This window comes from Athene noctua, chromosome 3 (assembly GCF_965140245.1).
Source record: "Athene noctua chromosome 3, bAthNoc1.hap1.1, whole genome shotgun sequence".
Taxonomy (NCBI): Eukaryota; Metazoa; Chordata; class Aves; order Strigiformes; family Strigidae; genus Athene; species Athene noctua.
This window is the reverse complement of record NC_134039.1, coordinates 48,931,210-48,952,605: the sequence shown is the minus strand read 5'-3', so window position 1 is coordinate 48,952,605 and position 21,396 is coordinate 48,931,210. Positions and strand designations below refer to the sequence as shown.

General features: G+C 42.1%; 1 protein-coding gene across 1 annotated transcript in view; it reads right to left on the bottom strand.

Annotated features, from left to right (window-relative positions):
* The window catches only part of GRIP1 (glutamate receptor interacting protein 1), a 344,230-nt gene extending 330,799 nt beyond the window's left edge, over positions 1-13,431 (bottom strand). The window contains exon 1 of the mRNA XM_074902912.1: positions 13,246-13,431. Coding sequence (XP_074759013.1) covers positions 13,246-13,300 — 55 coding nt within the window. The 5' untranslated portion in view covers positions 13,301-13,431. The remainder of the gene's footprint in view (positions 1-13,245) is intronic.
* Between the last annotated feature and the right edge of the window lie 7,965 nt (positions 13,432-21,396).

The window sequence follows — 21,396 nt, the reverse complement described above, 5'->3', positions numbered from 1 at the left end:
TTTTTTTCAGGATAACCTTTAATAAGCACACTGAGATGCACCAGTAGACTAGGAAACTAACATACATAAATAAATATTCATACAGTTTAATGATTTACACACCAATGTTCCTTACCACTGCAATACTGAAATCTGTTCAGAAACAAATGCATGAATATTTTCTGTTTAAAGAAAAAAATAATCTCTGTTAACTGACTGGAAAGCTATAGAGCACTAGAAGATATTTATAAGGAGTATCTTATTGCAGAAGAATATTGGGTTTACTCAGCTTTTTTTTTTTTTAATCACTCAGCTTACTACATGTATGGCAACACAGAAATGGAGTTTCCATTTGACATTGGCTTCCTGATTCTAAGGATAAGCAAAAGGACTTGCAATCCTTCCTAGGCATTTTATTCAATGTCTTCCACCCAGAAAAAATGTGTCCCTCTTTCTTCTAGTTGTATTTTCTAACCAAGTATCAAAGAGAAATCTTGTACAATTCCTGCACACAGGAAAGACTACAGACCACAGTGTTCCACCGACTGAAGAACCAGACATGAAAGAGTTCAAACTGCTGAGCAGACATCTACTGTGATCTTGCACCAACCACACCTCTGTCCCATTTTTTTTTTTTTCCCAAAATAATACCTACTGTGCTGTAAAGAAGGCTTAGGTTTATAGACCACTGCTGAAGATGAAATGCTCTAATTAATTCAAAGTTCTCTCTTCTGCTGGACAAAGCAGAACACAAAGATTTGTCTGGGAGCATTTTATGACTTTCTTTGGAAATTTTATTAATTATATTTCAGTAACACCTGCCAGGTGGCAAAGTATTTTCAGAGTACAGACAATACATTAAAAATTCACACACACAAAAAAATACTGGAATACAAAACCAAAGTAGTAAGGATTATCCAGAAGTGTATGTATTTTAAACTGCCTGGGAATTAAGATACAAAGCAGAAAAATAGCATTGCTGCTATTTTTCCTTCAAACACCTTCTAATGCCAATTCACAGTAACAGTCCCACAGTGTTTAAATCCCTCTTTCTCAACAAGTGATCCTCTCATTTCATCCAACACAGTACTCCAGTTTCTAAAAGAACGGAGCCAAAATTGCAGCTGTGTCAAATGACAACAGCATAGATAAATGATTGAAATTGTACTTTCAACAAATTCAACAGAAAATTCTCATTGATTTCAACCAAGATGATATCTTATTTTTAAATATGCAGTGGGAAAAAGTTTGTGGTTTTTAGGGCCTACATAAAAAATAAATTTGGAAAAAAAATAACTCCAACAAAGATTTTTTTCCTCCTGTTATGATATGTAACAGCATTTTTGTGATAATGAATCAAGCGACTCTGAAAACATACTGGGATCTCTGACCTGTTCGGGTAAACAGTATGTGTCACTTTTGGTGATAAAACTTCTGGCTCCCAAGTATACATTTTTTGCACATTACTTTCATTCACAATGTGACATTTTTCAATAACTGGAAATTAAATGATGTTTTCCCACCAGAAAAAAAAAAAAAAAAAAGAACATAAAGCATCTTATGATTTTAAACACATTTAACCTCTCTTCCAACAAAGAATATGAAGAATAAGCAAAGGAATATCACCAAAGAAAAATATATTTTACAAGTTCTCTGGAAAAAAAGGCTTTTTATAAGGAGGAGAAAGTTTACGATATTTTAAATCCATTTTACTGGCCTTCTCTTTCTCCCACAAAACATATATTAGAACATATCACAAGAATGATCTTTAATTAAAGAAAATAAACAGTTTCCTTTTTTGAATTCACCTTTGATCCACTTAAGCATATAAATTATAAGCCTAAATTTAAGGACATTGACTTCAAAGGGATTATTCACTCTCAAGCATCTATACACTTACGATCAGCATCAGATGAAATGGGACCATGTGCACTATCCATTCACACAGTTAGAGCCTAACAGTTTTGCTGAGTGTCATGATTTGGTCCAGAAAAACGTGTATATTTTTAAATACTTCGGGACTCCATACAGGACAGTTTGCTGGTTCAAGTCCTTCACATGCAAATTCTGCTGATAAAGAGGTCTCTGACATATTATCAATTCATTACAAGTCTTTAGTTTTCTTTTAATCCTTAGTGTGCTATAAATTGAGGTAAAATTATTAATATTTAACTATCAAATGGAATCTGCATACAAATAAGATAATTTATGTGTTTGAACTTGAACACCCAGATTCATTACAATAGGGTAAGAAAAATTCTGTTTAAAGAATACTGTCACAAACCATGACTTAGAACAGTTTCAAGAACAGACCTTCTCTTGTGCTCACCGTGTATTTTATTTTACTGCTACAGCACACCACAAAAATACAATTTTAAATATCTTGAAAATGCTTACCTTTAACCTTCTAAAGCCTTAAATATGTGTACAACCCTGAGCATTCTAGTTATGTAGGAATAACTTACAATTCAGTATAAACTCCTCAGAAAATTACATCACATTCACGTAACTGCATAAAATCCAGAATTTGCCAGTTAGGACAATGAACAAGCTCATCATGCTATTTTTTTTCTTTTTATGCTGACTTCATTCTTTACGGTTAAAGAAATAAATTAAAGATGCCTAGTTACCAAAAAAGGGTCAGAAAAAACTACTGCCAACCCTGGTAAGATCAGAAAAAAGCAAGGAGTGATGGAAGAGGAAAAAAACATCAAAACTAGCTTGATGTATATTATATAAGCTGGGACAGAAAAGTATTAAGACAAGTTTTTCAGATTTTCTGGAACTCCATAACTCACCTACAAGGATGTTTCCTATATTTAAGCCACTTACTCAAGAAGGTCATCATAAAATTCTCAGAGGTTGTGTTTTTTAAAATTACTTTAATTACTTTTAAAAAAATAAACATATGTATAGGAATACAGCTTTAGGCACTACTTACCTACTGCCCTGATATTTGACAAAAACAGAAAATAGAATACAGAGCCAGGAACTGAACCGTCTTTTTCTTTAAATATAAATTTTTCAAACCAATGACAGAGGGCAACTCATCTGAAAATTAAGGCTCTTTTCATATTAAGTGTTGTGAAAAGCAAGAGTCAGTTCACACTAAATATTTAAACAAATAGCAGTGAGCACATCTAAAATGCATCTAAGCAGAATGATGAATGACTATAATATATAGTATTTCTGATTAAAAAACCACCCCCACACACATAGCCATGCATGCCTGAGTCTGCGGACATGTGAAAGGAACACCTTAAGCAGATAGGAAATTTGAAAAACTTCAGAGTTAGTACCTTAAAGACAGACACAGGAAATAAGAGAGACCGTAAGAAAAGCCTGAGCTAGTGCATCATTTTTGCCAGCGTTAGTAATGACAGGAAAGCTTGGAAATACTAAAGCCTTATAATATTCAAATCAAAATAACATTAAACTTAAGTTACAAGATGTTTTTATTCAATAAGCAAATATTGAATAAATTGAATCAATAAGCAAAGACACAAAAAACACCAGCCATGTTTTAGCACTTTGTGCTTGAAGTGTGAGGGGGGTGCTTGGGGTTTTTTTTGCTACTGATAATGTTCCTGAATTAAGTTATTGACTCACAAGCTATAAGTATAAAGCTACTGAATTACCCTTACTCATCACCCATTTCATTCTTTCTCTCTCCTCTTCATACAGCCACCCACACCCCAGCTGAAAGCATTTAATCGACTGCTTCACTTTTGACATGCAAATCCTTCAAGTTTATCTGGCTCCTGCACATTTTGCAAACAGTCCTAGTAAGAGGTGAAGTTAAAAGCACTACAGATTATAATTTCAAAATACATTTCGGTAAGAGAGGAGACATTTCCTCCATCCTGCCAAATCATGATGTACAAAGAACCTTTCACAACACAGTTGACTTAAAGCCTACATCTTATATACTGTTTGTTTGGTTTGGGAAAGGTTAGTATTACAAGTAATTTACAGGTATATTCCTCATAAAATTGAAAGTTTTATCAAATAAATCCGGTATTTTGAAAAGGCTTAGGCTCAAATCTATCACAATGTTTTTGAATGTGGTGAGAATTTACAAAACCACAAGAAAATTTAAAAATACAAAAGAATAAAACTGGCAGATACAAATGAAGATGGCAACATATTTTGGGGCAATAGTTCTCTCTGACTTTCCAGAAGAGACTTTTGACTAAGAAACTGCCTCTAACAGCAACCAGGGCTCAATAAATTTGCTGGCACAAGTGTACTAAGCTCCAGAATCCAGCAGAGTTGCATCAGTTTACCAGGCAGTGAATTTCACTCCGCATTGTCTGTGACTATCACTCTCCTTTCTGCCCAGCTGTTGTGTAAATAATCCATTCCTAACACAAAAAAACCAAACCCAGATACTTCACTAAAAATACCACTGAAATTAACTTTGTGGGAGTAGTAAAATGGTGTGTTCATTCCACAACAGTCTCACATCAGACTTGGGTCCCAACCCTGTCATAAGGAGTGTGGGTAAAAGTGAGGACAATATCCTGCCAGTTAACAATGCTTCAAAGATATTTTGAGAATGCAGAGTATAGCAGGGAGCTGGATGCAACTCATTTGTTGGTACTATACTGGCTTGACTCGGATGCCAAAAAAACTTCTCAGGTGAGAGGCGAGACCTGTGAGCACCAGCTCATGGCTGATCTTTAGTGAGGAGCAGTTGGCAACAATGGTGAAAGACAGAAGCAGCAGGCGAAGCTCCTCTTTGCAATCACAGCACAAAGGACACAGCATCTGGTCCACAGACATAATCCAAACAGAAAAGACTAATATAATCCAAAGAGTCCACAGGTGTGTTACTCGTATTTTAATAACAGCTTTCAGTTAAGGCCTCCCATCAGCAAACACCATTGCTCTGAACCACTACCCCAAAGACCCAATGCACCTTCTTTCTTCTGCCTATGAAGAACACATTTACGCCACAGACGACTATTAAAGGATTTGGCCAGTGTTAACTATTACTGTATCCTACCCCACCCCACCCCCCCAAAAAGTACCAGTTATTGTTCTTCATTTGTTTGCCTGAAAAAATTGGTCTCATGAATACTGTCCCACTGTAGAAGATGCTAAACTGACAAACAAGCATTGGACTGTGGAACACCTGGTCTCCATTGCATGCAACTGGAAAAAAGCTGGCATCACTTCTGTATCTTGCTAACTGATATCCATAGAAACAAAAAGCTTGAAACATGAGGAATTGCCTCAGACCTGGCTCAGTTAAACACATGCTACCGTCACTGATATGTTCTTCACATTTTGTTTGTTAAATATAACTGTGTAGGTTTTAATTCCCTTTACATTGTGGGACAGAGAGACAGGTCTCACTGTACATTCACCTACTGTGAAACTGCTTCAGGAAGAAAGTGCTGCACTACACACTGTGGCTTACTAAACAACAAAAAGCATTTTATGCAGTGCCTGCCCTCTTAAGAAAGATAATAACTGGGAGGACATGTGCTGGCAATACTTTACAACATTCAAAATACTGTCTGCTAATAAGGAAACATTTGTATTCAGTTACAAAATATTCAATTAGCACTCCACAAAATGGTGGTATTAAAAATTCAGTCTTATCCCACTGGTGAAAAAAAAAGAGTAAGTTTCATTGACAGCTATTTTTAAACTGCCATTATTATACTTTTATCTTTAACTATATTTCAAGGAATAAAGAAATTATATTACTTTGATTTTAAAAAAGTTAAACAGTGAGACAACTGTGGAACTCCCTAAATGTCTGTGGGATGCCAGTATGTAAAGCGGATAGTCAAACTATTAAAATAGTCTCTGCAGCTTTCCCTGCACAGTAGCAGAATCTTCTCAGTGGCAATTTTCATTGGTAACAAGAAAGTAAGTAAGGCACAAAAAAAGATCAATCTTGTGTCATTCATGCCTGTCTTTCTCGATTCCTGGGGTACTTTCTAAAGAGAGAAGGCAACAAAATTCCACACAAAAAACATATCACTATCAAAGCTGTCGGTTCCTGCTTACTTGTTTTTCTTCACACGTTCTCTTTAAAATATTTCAACAGTAAGCAAAGAACATTACTTCTAACTTGCGATGCAGAACCAGTGAAAAGCAAAATTAACACCAATAATGACTTTAAAAAAAACATTAGATCATCAGTCTCATTCAGAACCATGAAATCTGGCCACCCTGTACCACAGGACACTCCAGAACGGTTTGCAGTGCCCAGACATCCAGCACAGCCTGTGCCAGCAGGAAGAGGAAGGAAAAAAGAATCAGTAGGGCGATACAGGAACCAAGATTTCTTGTATCCAACATAAATGCTACTGTTTCACCCTGAATTTTACAGGGTGTCAGGCTCATCTTGCCAGCCTGAAACATTGAGCAGGTGATTGCCCTGTCCGCACCCACGTAGATGCTGACACATCGCATCAATCTGTTTTGCAACAGTCAGGACGGACATTTCAACGTGCATAAATTCAAGTGGCTTCAGAAAAACATTCAAACAACACAGATTTCAGGGCCACAGTGATAAAACCCTTACAGACAATTGCTGACTTGGTGCATCCTTTTTCAAAAGCACCAACATGATTAAACTAGGCTCAGGCATGAGCAATGTGGAGGTGTACCATCAAGCCTTGGCTACTGCACTTGAGTGCCATGAGGTCTTGACAGCTCTTCATGGAGAACCTGGAGCAGTGGCAGCTCAGGTAATTTTGAATCATACAGAAAACAACCCATAGCAGGGATACAGGTACGTGTTGAGATTCAAGGAAAGTTGTCTACATCTAAGTTACTGAAGGATCTAACACTGAAGTATCTATGTTTTGGGTTATGTCTATCTAATGTTTCGGTGCACAGGAAACACTGACCAAGAACTTGTGTTTAGAGCTTATACCCTTCACAGCTCCCAGATGCCCACAAAAGCAACTGTGCCTCTCAGTGGTAAATACTGTTAGTGCTTCAAATTCTACATGTTCTTTGAGGAAAGCTAGAATGTTTGCTGCCTTGTCATCACTAATTGCTGGCAAATCTAACTCAATTTTTGATGAACATGAGCAAAACCCTCTCTTGCCTCTGCAAAAAATAGAAGTTGTGTGTTTGTGCCTAGTATCTCACATTTTCTTTTTATATGGGGAAAAAACCTTGGTTATGACCCAGAAACAGTAGGTGATCATCTCCCAATCAGTAAAGACTGTGTCTCCATGAAGATTCCGTGACATTTATCAAATTCCTTTAATACTGCAGGTCATAAAATGCTGTTAACTTGGCTGTGCAGATCACAAGAGATGTAGATGCTTTTTGCTTATCCTCAGTTCCTTTCACGCTAAAAGGGCATTAGGGAGCAATTGTTGCCTCCTTTCCATCCCTGTGTTAAAGCCCTCCAGTCCCAGATGCTTTAAAGAGAAAGAATGAAAAAAACTGACACAGCTCCCATGTCCTTCGCATGCTGATGAAAATTAGCTCTAGAGTGTCATCTTATCCCACCTGGCAAATGGAGAAAGACAACTGTCCAAGACAAAGTTGACTGAGTCAGACTGAAGTGAAAAGAGGCAGAAGCCCTGACAAGGACAAAATACATACCATTTGTAAGCAGTATGTTGTTATTAATGAATCTTTTATTATTAGTGTTTTCCAATATGAGATTTAGTTATAGTTTCAGATGCTACTGGAGGACCAGAAGGCAGCTAGCTAAACCAGCTTCTTATGTTACATCAGCAGCTAAGATAAGGTAATGTTTCCTCCTGGTTTTGTCACTGTTATTCATGACTTCTTCACCTTAAGCATATGCAAATTTGCACAGCATAACTGACCAAATGTCCCACTTGTTCACTCACTAGGTATCTGTCTGGACTTCACATTAAGTCTAGGCAATGCCTTCACCATGGTAGAGAAGATCTCCCAAGCACCTCTACAAATGATCACCTCCAACACCCAGTCCTGATTCTTAGCACTGCCACTGTAAGCACGTCCTCCCCTCAGAAAAGGCTTTTTGCCATCTGGTTAATACTTAAACTTTTCAAAAGGCATATGACACAAGTAAGAAAACAGATAAAGGAAGACAGAAAGCCTTTGCACAATGTTTCCAATCCCAATCTTCCCTGACATCCCAAAGTTTACTAATCAGTCAGCTAAATGAAAGCACTAGGTCTCAGTTTTTTCTTTCTTCAGTTTCTGAGGTCACACTTAAGCTCAAGGAAGGGATTTCTCTTGCCTCATTAGGCCAGATTTTAAAGACAAACAGTTATCCTAAGCCTTCTGTGTTGAAAATATAAGCTAAATTTTTAGCATGCACCTGTAAAGAGTATGAAGTATATCCTCTGTTAAAGTAGCCTTGTTTGATCAGATGTAAATTTCTGAGTCACAATAACACAGTGAAGTTCAACAACAGGCCCGTATCTCTTCCTTTACCTGAGAAATTAATTCTCTTCCAGCTCAAGATGAGCAGACAAGCTCACACAGCAGTAACCTCAGGGATAGATGCTTGTTGTCAGAACATCTTCCGTAAGAACATGCTAGTTCAGTATTTGAGCAGGATTCACAAAATACTTGTGTGGGTTTTTATCCTTGAGTCCTGGGTTTTAAAGCATTTCCTAGTATTTCCTTTGAAACGCTTCCTAAAGTTCACCTAATTTCCCTGACTGTCAAGCACTGTGAAGACGGACAGAAGAGCAGAAAATAAAAATACAGTCTTTCCTTCTTCCATGATATAACTGGACTACCATGTTAAGCACAGAGGCAGAACTGTGGAAGGCATAATGCCTTTCTTAAAAAAAAAAAAAATCAAGACCAAGTATACTTAGACACATTCTTAAAATTAACAACCACGTATATTAAGGGATCACAAGCAGTCCCGTAGTGAACATAGAGATACACAAATACTATTTTCTGTACTCCTGTCAAGCTTGATCAGCTATAAAGTTGAAACAGGAGTTCCATAAAATGCCTTCATTTAACTTGATTGGAAGGGATATTGAACAAAATTAATTCCAGGAACATTTTTCTTCTCAAAGTATTTGCTCAGATGTCGCCTCAGAAAGTGTTTTAGGTGGTTTATAACAAGAGTTGATTTAGCATCTTAGGCAGAAAATTGGGGAGGGGGGAAGTGTGCCCTAAATTTTAATGACACTGTCTTCTACTGGTAAGTCTTCACATGTCATTTTTGAAATGACAAGATTTAATGCGTCAGGCATACATTACAGTTATTTTACTAAACACGGAGCACAATTCCTGTCCTCTAAAGGAGAGGACTCCTTGTGATAACTGTGGCAGTGGAAGCCAGAAGCAGCATAGCCACTGCAGAGTACTGCTTGATTACAGAGCCGGCAGTAGAAACCCAGTAACTGTGCTACAGTATGCACAAAAAAGCAGCTCCCCACTTCATATTTTAAATACAGTTTTAGCCTCTAAAAACCAGCATAATATGATTTTTTATTTGATATAAGTATTCCACATAATTTCTGCAGTAACGTCATCTAAAATTACTTGTTGAAATACCCCTGATCGCCAGCCCTTGGAAGACAGTCTTTTCCACAACAAAGCACTCGCAAATGCTAAACCCTACGTGCACACGCGTGCTCTGATGCCTGACCCAGGTGATTCTCCTTCACTCAGGGTATCAATTATTGCCAAGGTGAACCAACAGCACTGACCGCGTCTCTGATACTTCACTTCAGTAAGACCAGCCAATTTCCATTAGCAAAATCCTGGTTTTGCTGGGTTTTTGGATAACCTCCATTTCAGCACGTGACTTGTAGAACAACAAAGACAGGCTGAGCTACGGACTTTTTGAAGTAGGCATTCAACATGGACAGGGACTCTGAAGCAAGGAAGGAGCAAACAAGGATACTGATACACTAAAATAACCCTGCTTGGAGCAAACCCAGTGCGCCTGCATAAGGACAGAACTGCAATATCCCAACAGCTCCTCACAACAAAACAATGCAACTCCATACAGATAGTTGGGGTTGCGGGGGGGCAGGGTGGGGGTGTGTGTTTTATTTTTTGGGGTTTTTTTTGGGTTGGGGTGTGTGTGTGTGGCATTTTTTGTTTGTTTGTTGTTTTTTGAGTTGAGCCCTCGCACCAGAAATATGTGCTGCAGCAGCCCCGCTATCCAGCTCCTGGTGTACTAGATGAACCCATCAGGAGAGATACGTCTGCCTTGAAGTGCTCCCCAAAGCAATGCTGAATTGGTTTGGACAGGGACAAAAGTATCAGTTCCCAATGAACCTTTTACACCATGGTGCCTCGGGGATACTGTGAGATTTCCACGCAGCCCCCACATCCTCTCTAACAAATCCACCCACCTCTCAAGGCTCACATCTTGGCACCCACAACTTCCCTCCTTTCCACAGCTGAGTACATAGCGGCCTGATCAGCTCTAGAGGTACAGGTGTAGAATGCAGAGCTCCTGAGGAGAGACTAAAAGGAAGTCTGTGAGGTCTGAGGGGAAAAAGCCTGGGAAAGATGGTCTGTACAAACTACTTGTGGCTCACCATAGGAGAATCTTTGCCTTCCCAGTTTTCCCAGCACCTCCAGCGACAACTGATTTTCCAGTTCAAACCTGCTGCTACAACTAGGCTTGAAATTAAAGCCACACGTAACTGTTTATTGTGACAGAGAAGCAGGGTATGGACTGTGGATACAAGAAAGCTGAGACTGAGGGGGAAATTCAGCAGGAGGCACATGGCCAAACCAGGCTTATTTAGCTATTCACTTGTTTCCTGAGTTTTTATTTGGTTTGTGGTTGTTTTTTCTGGTTGGGTGTAGATTGTGGCGTTCTGGGTGGGTTGTGGGGTTTTTTTCATTTTTGTAGTCTGCTTTGGGAGTATCCACCACCAAGAAACTTCAGTACCAAATTAACTGAGCACTTTCGTGTTGTTATACATCAAAATCACTACCAGTCAGTCCTGCTGGTGTACATGGGGTTGAATAAAGACTAGTTCCTCTCACTAGAGGAAAACACTAGTTTAAGCAATCAGATTACAGGTATATAAAATCAAAGAAGATACACAAGCATTAAGCGTTTCTCATTCTTATATTCTATATGATTATCTAACATACATATGCATTTGGGATGGATGGATAAATGGATATTTTATATCCTATATATGAGTGTGCTTGTAGATGTGACATAAATACATTTTATGTTACTAGATATTTCACATCCAATATTGCTCCATCTCTAAATCATAGAAAATTACAAGCTACAATATTAGTTAAAATAACAGCACCAGTCTTCTAATAGCACAATGTACATAAAATGTTCTGCAGAGTAACTGAATGGAAATATTTTCTAGAAACAGCAGAGGGGGATGTTAGCACAACTGGCTTTGAACCAGAATTTAACTGTATCTGTAATTGCCTTTTAACTCAATGCCATACTAAACTCCTACATTAGCTAAAGATGCACCTTCATTTCACTACTGCACTGGCCATTTTTCTGGCTACTTTGAAAGCTATTTCATGTACTCTTCATACTCAAGGACTTAAATTCAACACTGATTAACTATTTTGACCATTTAATATTTTTACCCAGCCTAAAGTACAAAAGTTCCAGTAACTGGAATCCTGCTAAATTACTAGCTAAACTTGAGCAATATACAATGCGACATACTTCAGAAGGTAATCATTTACTTCAGGCACAGAAGAGCTTTTTCATTTACACAGTGGAAATACAATAAAGAAAAGCAACAATGATAAGACTGTTAACATATAAATCTATCCAACTTCATAATGAAGATGAAAGATGAAATAGAAAATATGGATAAACAAGAACTGTTAACAAATTGGTACTTTAACTGGCATTAAATCCATCAGAGCAAAACCAGTGCCATTGTTTACTTTGAACAGAGACAAGCTCGCATGCTACAGCTCATGACACAACCTTTATGGAGAATGAAATAAGAAAATCTTTCCGGTTTCTGACACAGCCAGATTATACGCTTTCTAAACTTTCCTCATCTCTAAGACCATCTGATACATTTTGACAACTGTTGTCCATCCTATTTCTGCCATTCCTCAGCTACACAGACTCCTGACAAAGAAATATGACCACAGATTGTAGTAACGATGGTGTTCACTAAGAGGAAAGACTAAAAATCTAACTTTTCACAGCCAAAATATGTGCTCCCATTTCAGCCACTATTTTTATGATGTCATATGTTTGCGATGAACTTCCCATTAGGGATAGGATTTACTAGTCACATGCATGGCAGCAGTTCTGCAACAGACCTCCACCTCCAACACAAGAGTACTATACTTCTTCCACACAGCAAAGAAAACCACCTTTTTAATGCTCCGTGAATTCCTGTCCCTAGCAGTACGGCGATCTATCCAACACAGCAGCGACCAAAACCAAACCTCCTACTTCAGGACTCCATACACTACCACGGAATTAACGACCTGTAAATCAAAGATAGAAGACGACTGGCATACCTCAAAGTTCCCAAGTGTAAATGCTGGACTAACCTTTTTCCCCTTGACTCACCGACTGAGGGTAGAGCAGTAACATGACAACCTTCCATGACGGAAGCCCTCTTTGAGGAAATGTCAAAGTTAACATCTTATTAGAATAAACACACTGTTGGTTTTGAAAAGTGACCAGAACCTACCCGCCTTCCGCCAGGACCGACCCCTACGCCGGGGTTTAGGGACCCGAGGCCACCCCGAGGCCGACGACGGGACTGGCGGGGCAGCTCCCGCGGGCGCTGCTCGGCGCCAAGGCGTGATCGCCGCCGGTTCGCAGCGGGCGTTCGCGGCTCCGACGCGCCCAGGATCGGGACAGGTCCGGCCTCGCCCCCCCGCCGCCGCGAGTGGCGGCCCGGGGACTGACCCCCACGCAGGAAGTTTCGCGAAGTCACTTCGGAGACACACACACACACCAGCCTCCGCTCCGGCTCACGCCCCCCGGCTTTAGGAGCGCGGCCCGGGGAGGCGCAGGCGGCAGCACCGCGGAGAAAAGTTAGTTGCTGCCGGCGGGGAGGCGGCGGTGCCCGGCCCGGTGTGTGTGTGTCCCCAGCTCCCCCGGCCCGGCCGCCGGGTGCCGGCCTCCTGCCGCCGCCGCCCCGCACGCCCCCTGCTCCTGCTCCTGCCGCCGCGGTGGAGCAAGATGGAAGGCGCGGGGCGGCCCGCCCGCCCGTCCCCTCGCCGGGCGGCTGCCGTCGTGCCCCGGAGATAACGGGGGGGGTACGGGACTCGTCGGCGCGGCAGCCCCCCATCCGCCTCCCCTCGCGGCGGCTGCCGCCCCCGATGCTCCGCGCTCACCTCGCTCCGGCTCGGCTTGCAGGCAGATGGGGATGTTCTTCTTCCAGCCCGGCATGGCTCCGCGCTCCGCGCTCCCCGCTCAGCGCTGCTGCGGCGGCGGCGGCAGGGGGGGACGGCTCATGGCAGGGCAGGGCAGGGCAGGGCAGAGCTGAGCAGGGAGAGGCGGCGGCGGCGACCCGCGCTCGGGGGGAAGTCGGCGGCTCCGGCGGGCAGCGGCTGAGGGGCGGCGGCCGCGCGGTGGGAGGGAGGACGGGGGGAGGGGAGGCGGCGCAGCTCCGCCAGCTTGGGGGACGGACGGCAGGCAGGCGGGGAGGGACGGCGCGGGGCGGGGTCGCCCGGTTCAGCCAGGGACAGGAGGGGGGCGGGCGGGGGGATTGCGGGAGGGGGCGGCGCGGAGGGGCGCCCGGCCCCGGCCCTCCCCTCCCCGCCGCCGGCAGGTGGGACCGGCCGAGCCGCCGGCCGCACAATGCAGGGCCCGCGGGCGAACCCCGCCCGGGCACGGCGGGGCGGGGCCCGCCGGCCGGCCGCCAGGTGCGGGCCGAGGCGCGGGCGCGGTGCCGCCCCACCGGGCGCAGGCCGCGGGGAGCCGCTTCGCGCTCCGCCGTCCCCACGCCGCGGGCGGAGAGGGGGCGGCTGTGACACGCGTGTTAACGGCCGCGGGGACGGCAGCGCCTCGGGCTCGCCGTCTCCTCGCTGGTGGAGGGGTCTGGGGTTTGGCCCCTCCGCGCGCCCGAAACGCGGGGAGCGGCGTTTGCTGCCGCGGGCGACCGTCCCGCCCTGCCCGTCGCCTCGGCCGCCGGCTCCTGCCTCAGGGATGCGGCATTAAAGTGGGCTCGTCCCCTTCCCTTCGCGATTCCCGAGTGGCGAGTTTGCGTGCACCCACATGCGCGAAGGCTACGAAATAAAGAGTTAAAAACACGGGCAGGCTCCCAAGGAGCGGCACTCACGGCGCCGTGATCAAATAAACCCGAATTTGCACCACAGAGCCCAGGACCCGGTTGTGGCAGGTGGGATTCCTGGCATTATTACAGCCAATTCCTTTGCGACCTTTTGACCAAAAGACATCGAATCTCACCACTAAAATTACTTCTGACACAGCCACGTCCTAATAGGAGACTGTGACAACTAAATATTTTATTTTTTACAGAAAAAAACCCCACACCACACTATAAAAATTCAAAGCGGCACATTTGAATATTATTTTAAAACAATGATAGTAATATAAGCAAGATTGGTTTTTTTTCTCCCAAGGCACTTCTGGGGGTGGACTGCTGTATGAGTTTCATCCTGCCTAGCAGCTATGTTGTGATTATTTTCGTATTGTCTGTCATTTCCTCATATTTATAGAAGTTGTGTAGTTTTACATGGTCAAACAACTACACGTGAATTCTTCCATTCAGATGAAGATTTGAAAGATTTCCTGGATTTAATTTCTGCTGTAAACATAATGACAGTTTCCTGACGCAGCATTTTTCTGTGTTGACTTTGTGCCAGTGTGTCAAGCAGAATGCGTGTCTTGATACTCATGAAAACCCCTTGATTAAAATCCCGCTGATGAGAGCTGCAGCTACTGGCTTTTTCTTGATTGCACTTGGGCCATGGTCCCGCCATCGATAATGCTGCAGTCGCATGTGGCAGGATCACGGAGCAGTACCAGTGTGATCCAAAGGAGGAGTGGGCATAACCTGGATTTCTGTTGAATTAAGAGTATACAATAAAGAGTTGCCTTTGCCAGCAACTATCTTGCTGCCTGCAAGAAGTGTTAAACTGGGTTTATGTCAAGATTGAATCATGTGACCACTTATATTTTTGTTTCATTGTTGAGGGCACTAAATTTGGTTTTCCTGCGTCTTTGAACCATGGTCTTGTGTCCTTTCTTCAAGAAGAGACATGTTTATGCTAATATTCTCCTCTCTTTCATAGTCCCCTTACTTAAATAAGTTGAGGGGTGGGTATTTGTTATATCTAAAGAAAAATGTGAGTGTGCATGTGAATTTCTAAGCATTATAAAATAAAGATCTTTAGCCAGATTCTTTGCTCACAGGGCAAAGCTTCCAGAAGATGCCTTTGGGGCATGCAGGCAGAGCAACTGCGCTGCCCAAGGCAGGTTCAGAGGAAACAGGAGAGCCACAAGACTCTTCTGCTGCTCAGCCCAGCAGGCACCCACCCAAGGAGCAGGTGCTGAAAACCATCCCAAGAGTTGCTGGAGAATACATAGCCAGGAAACAGGTTTCAAGGCAATGAAGTGGTTTAGAAGCCATATAGCTACTTCAAAAAAAATCACTTTGGCACTTACTCTCCTAACCTCTGCCATTTCTTAAAAGAAACCTGGTCTTTCGAGTGCTATGGAATGAAATAAAACTTCAGGTGATTGTCATCCATGATCTAAATCTTACATACTACCTCTGATGTCCAGCTTTTACTCCTAGCCTTTCCATTATGAATGAAAAAAATACAAACATTGAGCCTTAACATTGTAGTTCTGATCCTCCAGCTGATTTTTTGCCACTGGAGTTCTGCAAAATTGCAGGTCAGAGGAATATTGTAGATTGCCCTACTCTTCGGTCCACAATAAGCCATTTTCTAGCTATTTTTTTATAGTGCCATCATTCTGAATGTGAGTAAGAATTCCTCAGGACTGAACGTGGGATTTTTCAGGGTCCTGCAGGAGTCATAAAATCCCAGCTGCTGGTCTGGATTTGCTCCAGAAATGTGTTTCAAAATGAGGGATAAGTCCTATTTTAGAAATATCACTGGCTTCTCAGGAATAAGTATACTACATATTAAATAGTTGACAATATTCACGTCATTGAGTGGAATATGTGTGCTTTTCTCTGTCTTATGCAAGACTTTACAAATAAATCCTTTTAGGCAATGACAGTCTGTAGTTCCCCATTTCTGTGCTACAGGAAAAGCTTGCACGTGTGCCTGGCTCAAGTTAATTTAATTGTATTCTTTTACTCACATGAGCTGTTTTACACTTAACAACTGCTTCTGCGTATCCCAATGCTAGTAATGGAAGAAAGCGGTCACCTGATTTGGATGTGCATTTTATGGTGAATATATCACACTGGCAGCATATAAACTTCCTGCCAGTTCTGTCTAAAGCTTTTTCCCCCAGAGAATTTTCAATGAATTGAATCTTGATTTTCAAGGAAGCACCCCTTCTTTTTACTTGATGCTGCAGCATGGAGGTCATCTGAAGCATGTATAATAGACTTAATCAAAAGTGAAAGAAGTATAATATTCCTAAGAAAAGGTTTTATTCTGTGAGTGTTCTAAAGAACAGATCTATTTTTTTTATTTCCTAAAAGCTAGGTAGAAGAAATATGTGGATGGTGGGTCTGATGGTTCAGTTCTGGAGGACTGGAATGTTTCTCAGTAACTGCAGATTTGCACCAACAATTATCTCTGAGTTACAAGAGATGCCTCAGCTTTTAGGTCTTTAAACTTTGCTTTTTTTGCTCAGTGACTGACACTCACTATCCATGTTTGCATATACATTTGTGATTAAAATGACCTTTACAAGGTGGCAAGGAAAATATCTCCTGCAAATAAACATCAAAAATTACCTAAAATATGTTTGATAGTAGTAAGATATTGTAACTTCTATGGGTTCCTGGTAATTCAAGCCCTGGAAACTTCCAGATCATTCTGAATAGGCTTGAGCCTACCACATTGCTCTTGGTGGATCTGTAGTGTTTGCTTGTGCTGTCTAGGAGGAAGGAAGGGTAAGTTCTGATTTTTTTAGATGGACTGGTCACCAATGTGTGCCTGAGCCGGAGGTATTCCTATTAAGGGTTATATAAATGTGTACAAGTCACATTAAAATGTGATGTGATTTCATTAAAAAAGTGATACCAGTCTTGCCAGAACTGAGCACTGGGCAGACCAGAGCTGCACTCTATACATTATCTTCCTTGCACACTGCTCTTTTATTTTCTCTTTATTTTCCTTTTATTAAAAAGGTGCCTTATCTTGAAAGCTATTTGTCACATTGCTGAACATCAGATCAAAAAGTTCATGAGATGAGACATAAGGAGTATAACAACAATTGATTTTTTTAGATGCATTTTAGCACTTTTATTAGCAAATGTTAAGAAAAAATAGCAGGGTATCCTACTGAAGAGCAGTAGCCATTTATTGTCAGCCTCACTGGGCAGTATCAACCTTAGGACAATGCAGAAGTTGTGGTCCCTTTTCCTTGCTCTTTTTGTGGCCCCATGAATCTCTCACGTTGGCACAGTGGCAGATTACAGCAGGAGAGAAGGACATCCAAGCCCGCCTGTAGAAATGGGCCCTTCAGGAAGTTAAGACTCAGGTTACTTGGTCTGTCAGTCCCAAACAGATTTAGGAATCAGATAAAACCTGAGTGCAATTAGCTTAGACAAGTTGGCAGCAATTCTGTGTATGCTCAGTATCAGAAGTTTAGGTACCAAGCAATTAGAGATAAGCACTCTGATAGATACAGCCCTCCAAATAACAAAAGGGAAAGTGGGAGTTTTGTGGATTGTGTTTGTGGACTTAGGAACCTACATTGTACCTGTTGCCCATTTTATGTGTCTGTGCCTTTGGATTTAGCCATCTAATGTTTTGAGGAGGCAGGAAGATTTTCTCTATTTTCCTTAGAAAGCTTTCTAAGGTTCTATATCAGATCCTTGAACTACAGTAAACAAGTTCACAGTTAGCAGAAGATGATCTATAAACTCTTGGTCATCCCAGCATCCTTGTGCCAGACATACAAACCCCACTGAACAGCAGACTTCCTGGGGCTACCTACCTGTATTTTCCTGATTCTGTAACCTACCCAAAAACAAAGACACTGTTTCCCAGTATGCTGAAGCTTTAACCTATAAACTCTTACAGGTACCAAAGTTCAAAATTATGTTTTTTTCTGAGTTTATAAAATAAAATACTCTAATTAGTGCTTATAACTGTTTTGTTTGCACAAAAATGAGTTTTATAAATCAATTGCACAGGGCTACACAGTTAACAATGTAATGAAAAAAGCAAATTATGCAAATATTAAATAGTCTTATTTCTGCCTTTTTGTGCTGATATTGAAGTAGAAATAAAATTAGAGCAGTAACTAGAAAAAGACTTAAAAAACTGGAATTACTTAAAACTTTCAGCTTTGTAAAAGATGTCTCAATAAGTAAGCAGCTAAAAGAGATATAAGGGAAAACATTCAAATGTATCTCAAGGTAGCTAATGATTTTTGATGTAACTTAAGACCCTAACCAATCTATCTACATTGTCAATGTGCCCAAATTACTGACAATACAAAAACTCCATGAATGACCCTCACATGCTGGCATCTGCAGGCATTCCCATCTCTGGTGATGTTCCACCACTCTCACAGTAAAAAAGATTATTCTTATGCTTAAACTGAATTTTCTGTATTTCAGTGTGTGCCCATTGCCTCTAAGCCTTTGACTGGATACCAGTGAGAAGAGCTTTGACTCCATCTCTGCTTGCCTCAGACAGGTATTTATACACACAGATGAGATCCCGCCTCTCAGAGCCTTCTCTTCTCCAGGATGAACAGCCCCAGCTCTCTAACCCTCCATATGTCAGGTGCTCAAAGCCCATAACCTTCTTCGCGGCCCTTTCCTGGACGTCCTCCAGTATGTCCATGTCTCTCTCGTACTGGGGAGCCCAGGACTGGACCCAGCACTCCAGGTGTGTCTCACCAGTGCTGAGCAGAGGGGAAGGATCACCTCCCTCAACCTGCTGGCAACGCTCTGCCTGATGCAGCCCAAGAGGCTGTTGGCTGCCTTTGCCACAAGGGCACACTGCTCATGGTCAACTTGGTGTCCACCAGGACCACCAGCTATTTTTCTACCAAACTGCTTTCCAGCTGGTCAGTCCCCAGCATGTACTGAAACATGGGGTTACTCCTCCCCACGTGCCAGACTTTGTACTTCCTCTTGTTGAACTTCGTAAGATTCTTGTTTGCCCTTTTCTCCAGCCTGTCCAGGTCCCTCCGAATGGAGCACAACCATCTGGTGTATCTGCAACTCCTCCCAGTTTTGTGTCACCAGCAAACATGCTGAGGGTGGTCATTAAAAATGTTCAACAGTAATTGGTCCCGGTATCAACCCTTGAGGTATATCACTAGTGTCTGGCCTCCAGCTGAACTTGGTGCTGCTGATCACAGCCCTCTGTACAGTCCCACTCAGGTGCACCAAACTGAGTGATACCCATCACTCAGTGCTCTGCATCCTGCCTGGAGGAAGGCACCAGAATTCTACTCAATTTCTGTGGTCAGCATAGGAAAAGCTTTTGGTTTAAGGCATGGTTCTCAACACAGTCAAGCTGAGTTTTACAGGAACGAGATAAAGCCTGCAGCAGAAAAGGAAGGCAGTTTTGGGAGCAAACAGAGAGTTAAAAGCTCTAGATCAGCTGCAGAAAAGAATAGGCTGTGAGGCATCGGGGATGAGGATGGCTTAGGGAAACGACTGAAGACCTGGACCTGGAGGAATCAAATCCAGAGCCTGGTACCTGCCATTCATTGTGTTTATTGATGCAGGCATTCCAGGGAATTATTTTTTATTTCATTGTGACCAATGAGATAGTTATTGTCAAGGATACTGCAAGTAGTGAAATGGGATTTTGCTTCAGTTTTGGGGACAGGTCACATATTTCCTCTTTCTACCTTGGTCTACTGTGATCAAAGGCAGATTCCATGGGAGACATACAGGGAAAATGGGAGGCCAGTCACATAAATGACAATTTTTTCTTAAAAAGATAAGGATTACAGGAAACCCGAGTGGTAAACTTCACAAAGCAGTTTTTTCTGGGGTGCTGATTCTGCCTGTTCTCAGCATGCTGCCTGGGTGGGGGCACAGGGATCTGGAGGGTGCTAGTTGTGCTTCAGCACTCATGGGCTCCTTGTTCAGCAGCCTGTCAGGGTGTGCTCTCCAGAAGACGTAGTACTTAAGAACAGCCCATGCAAAACAAACTCGGTTAGGACCCTGAAATTCCCAAGGTGCCTATGCTTTCCTCATGTCCATTCCTTGCATATTTCATTTTGATGCTTGTCTTCATTGAATTCTGATAAGTGTATTTACTTAATTTTTCTGGCAAGTGACCTGCAGCCATGAATACTATTAATGACACTCAGCACACTTTGGGAAGCCCATTATTGGAAAGCCAGCTGCTATTTCAGGCACATTAGTTATACCCATTATCCACACACAAACTATACAATTGATTGTCTCACACATCCTCGCTAGCTCAGAAATAATGACTTGCCAGTACTGAATGAGTCATGAAGTAACAGCAGTTAGGGCTAACCAGCTCTACAGGGCAACTGTTTTCCACTGCAGGATGTAAGTGTCCCATTTTTGGAGGTTTAGGGAAAACTCATGAATGTATCTCCTTCCTGGGATGGAAGATCTGGAGCCACTGCTTGTCACCTTAGGTCTCCATGCTGATATGATCCTACCCCTCCTGAATACACATTACACCTGAAGAGCTAATCTGTACAGGATCCAGCATCTCACAGAACATCTGCATGTTTTATGAGCTCTTGGCAAGCATAGAGGGCAGCTGGAATGAATAGCAGTGAGATGGAGGGAAGGAAAACAACTCGCGTGCAGTGTCAGGAGTGCCTCAAGTAAGGCTAGAGCTGAGTTGAAGCCATTGACACTTTACAGGGACAGAAAAGATGGACTCAGTTTTACATAATAATCTAAGAAATATTTCCTAAAATGGATGCAAGTTTTGCGACACTACACACCCCAGCATCCCTAACATAAAATCTTTGTAACTGTAGTGTGAGGGAGAAATAGCCCTCAAAAGCTATGAGCAGGCTCAGCACTAGGTTGGTGAAAGTCTTGATGTTGTGCCAGCAGAAGGAGGTGAGTTGGAACATGAAAGCACATGGCAGCGTAGATACATTCCAAGTGCCTTTTGAGATTGGGACCTCAGTTGCTTAGATGTATTTACAGTTTTCAAGTTTTACCTCAAATCTTAAATAAATGGGTTTTATTTTCTACTTACTTGAACAGACAGCCATAAAGCTGATGCTCAGCTAGGTTGCCTATCAGAAAAATGTTGGTCACACTTTTACATTTTTTGAAATGTAGATTAAATTTAGTTTTTTAAGGAAATTCAGTATCATTAATGTAAATTTATATGAATTAT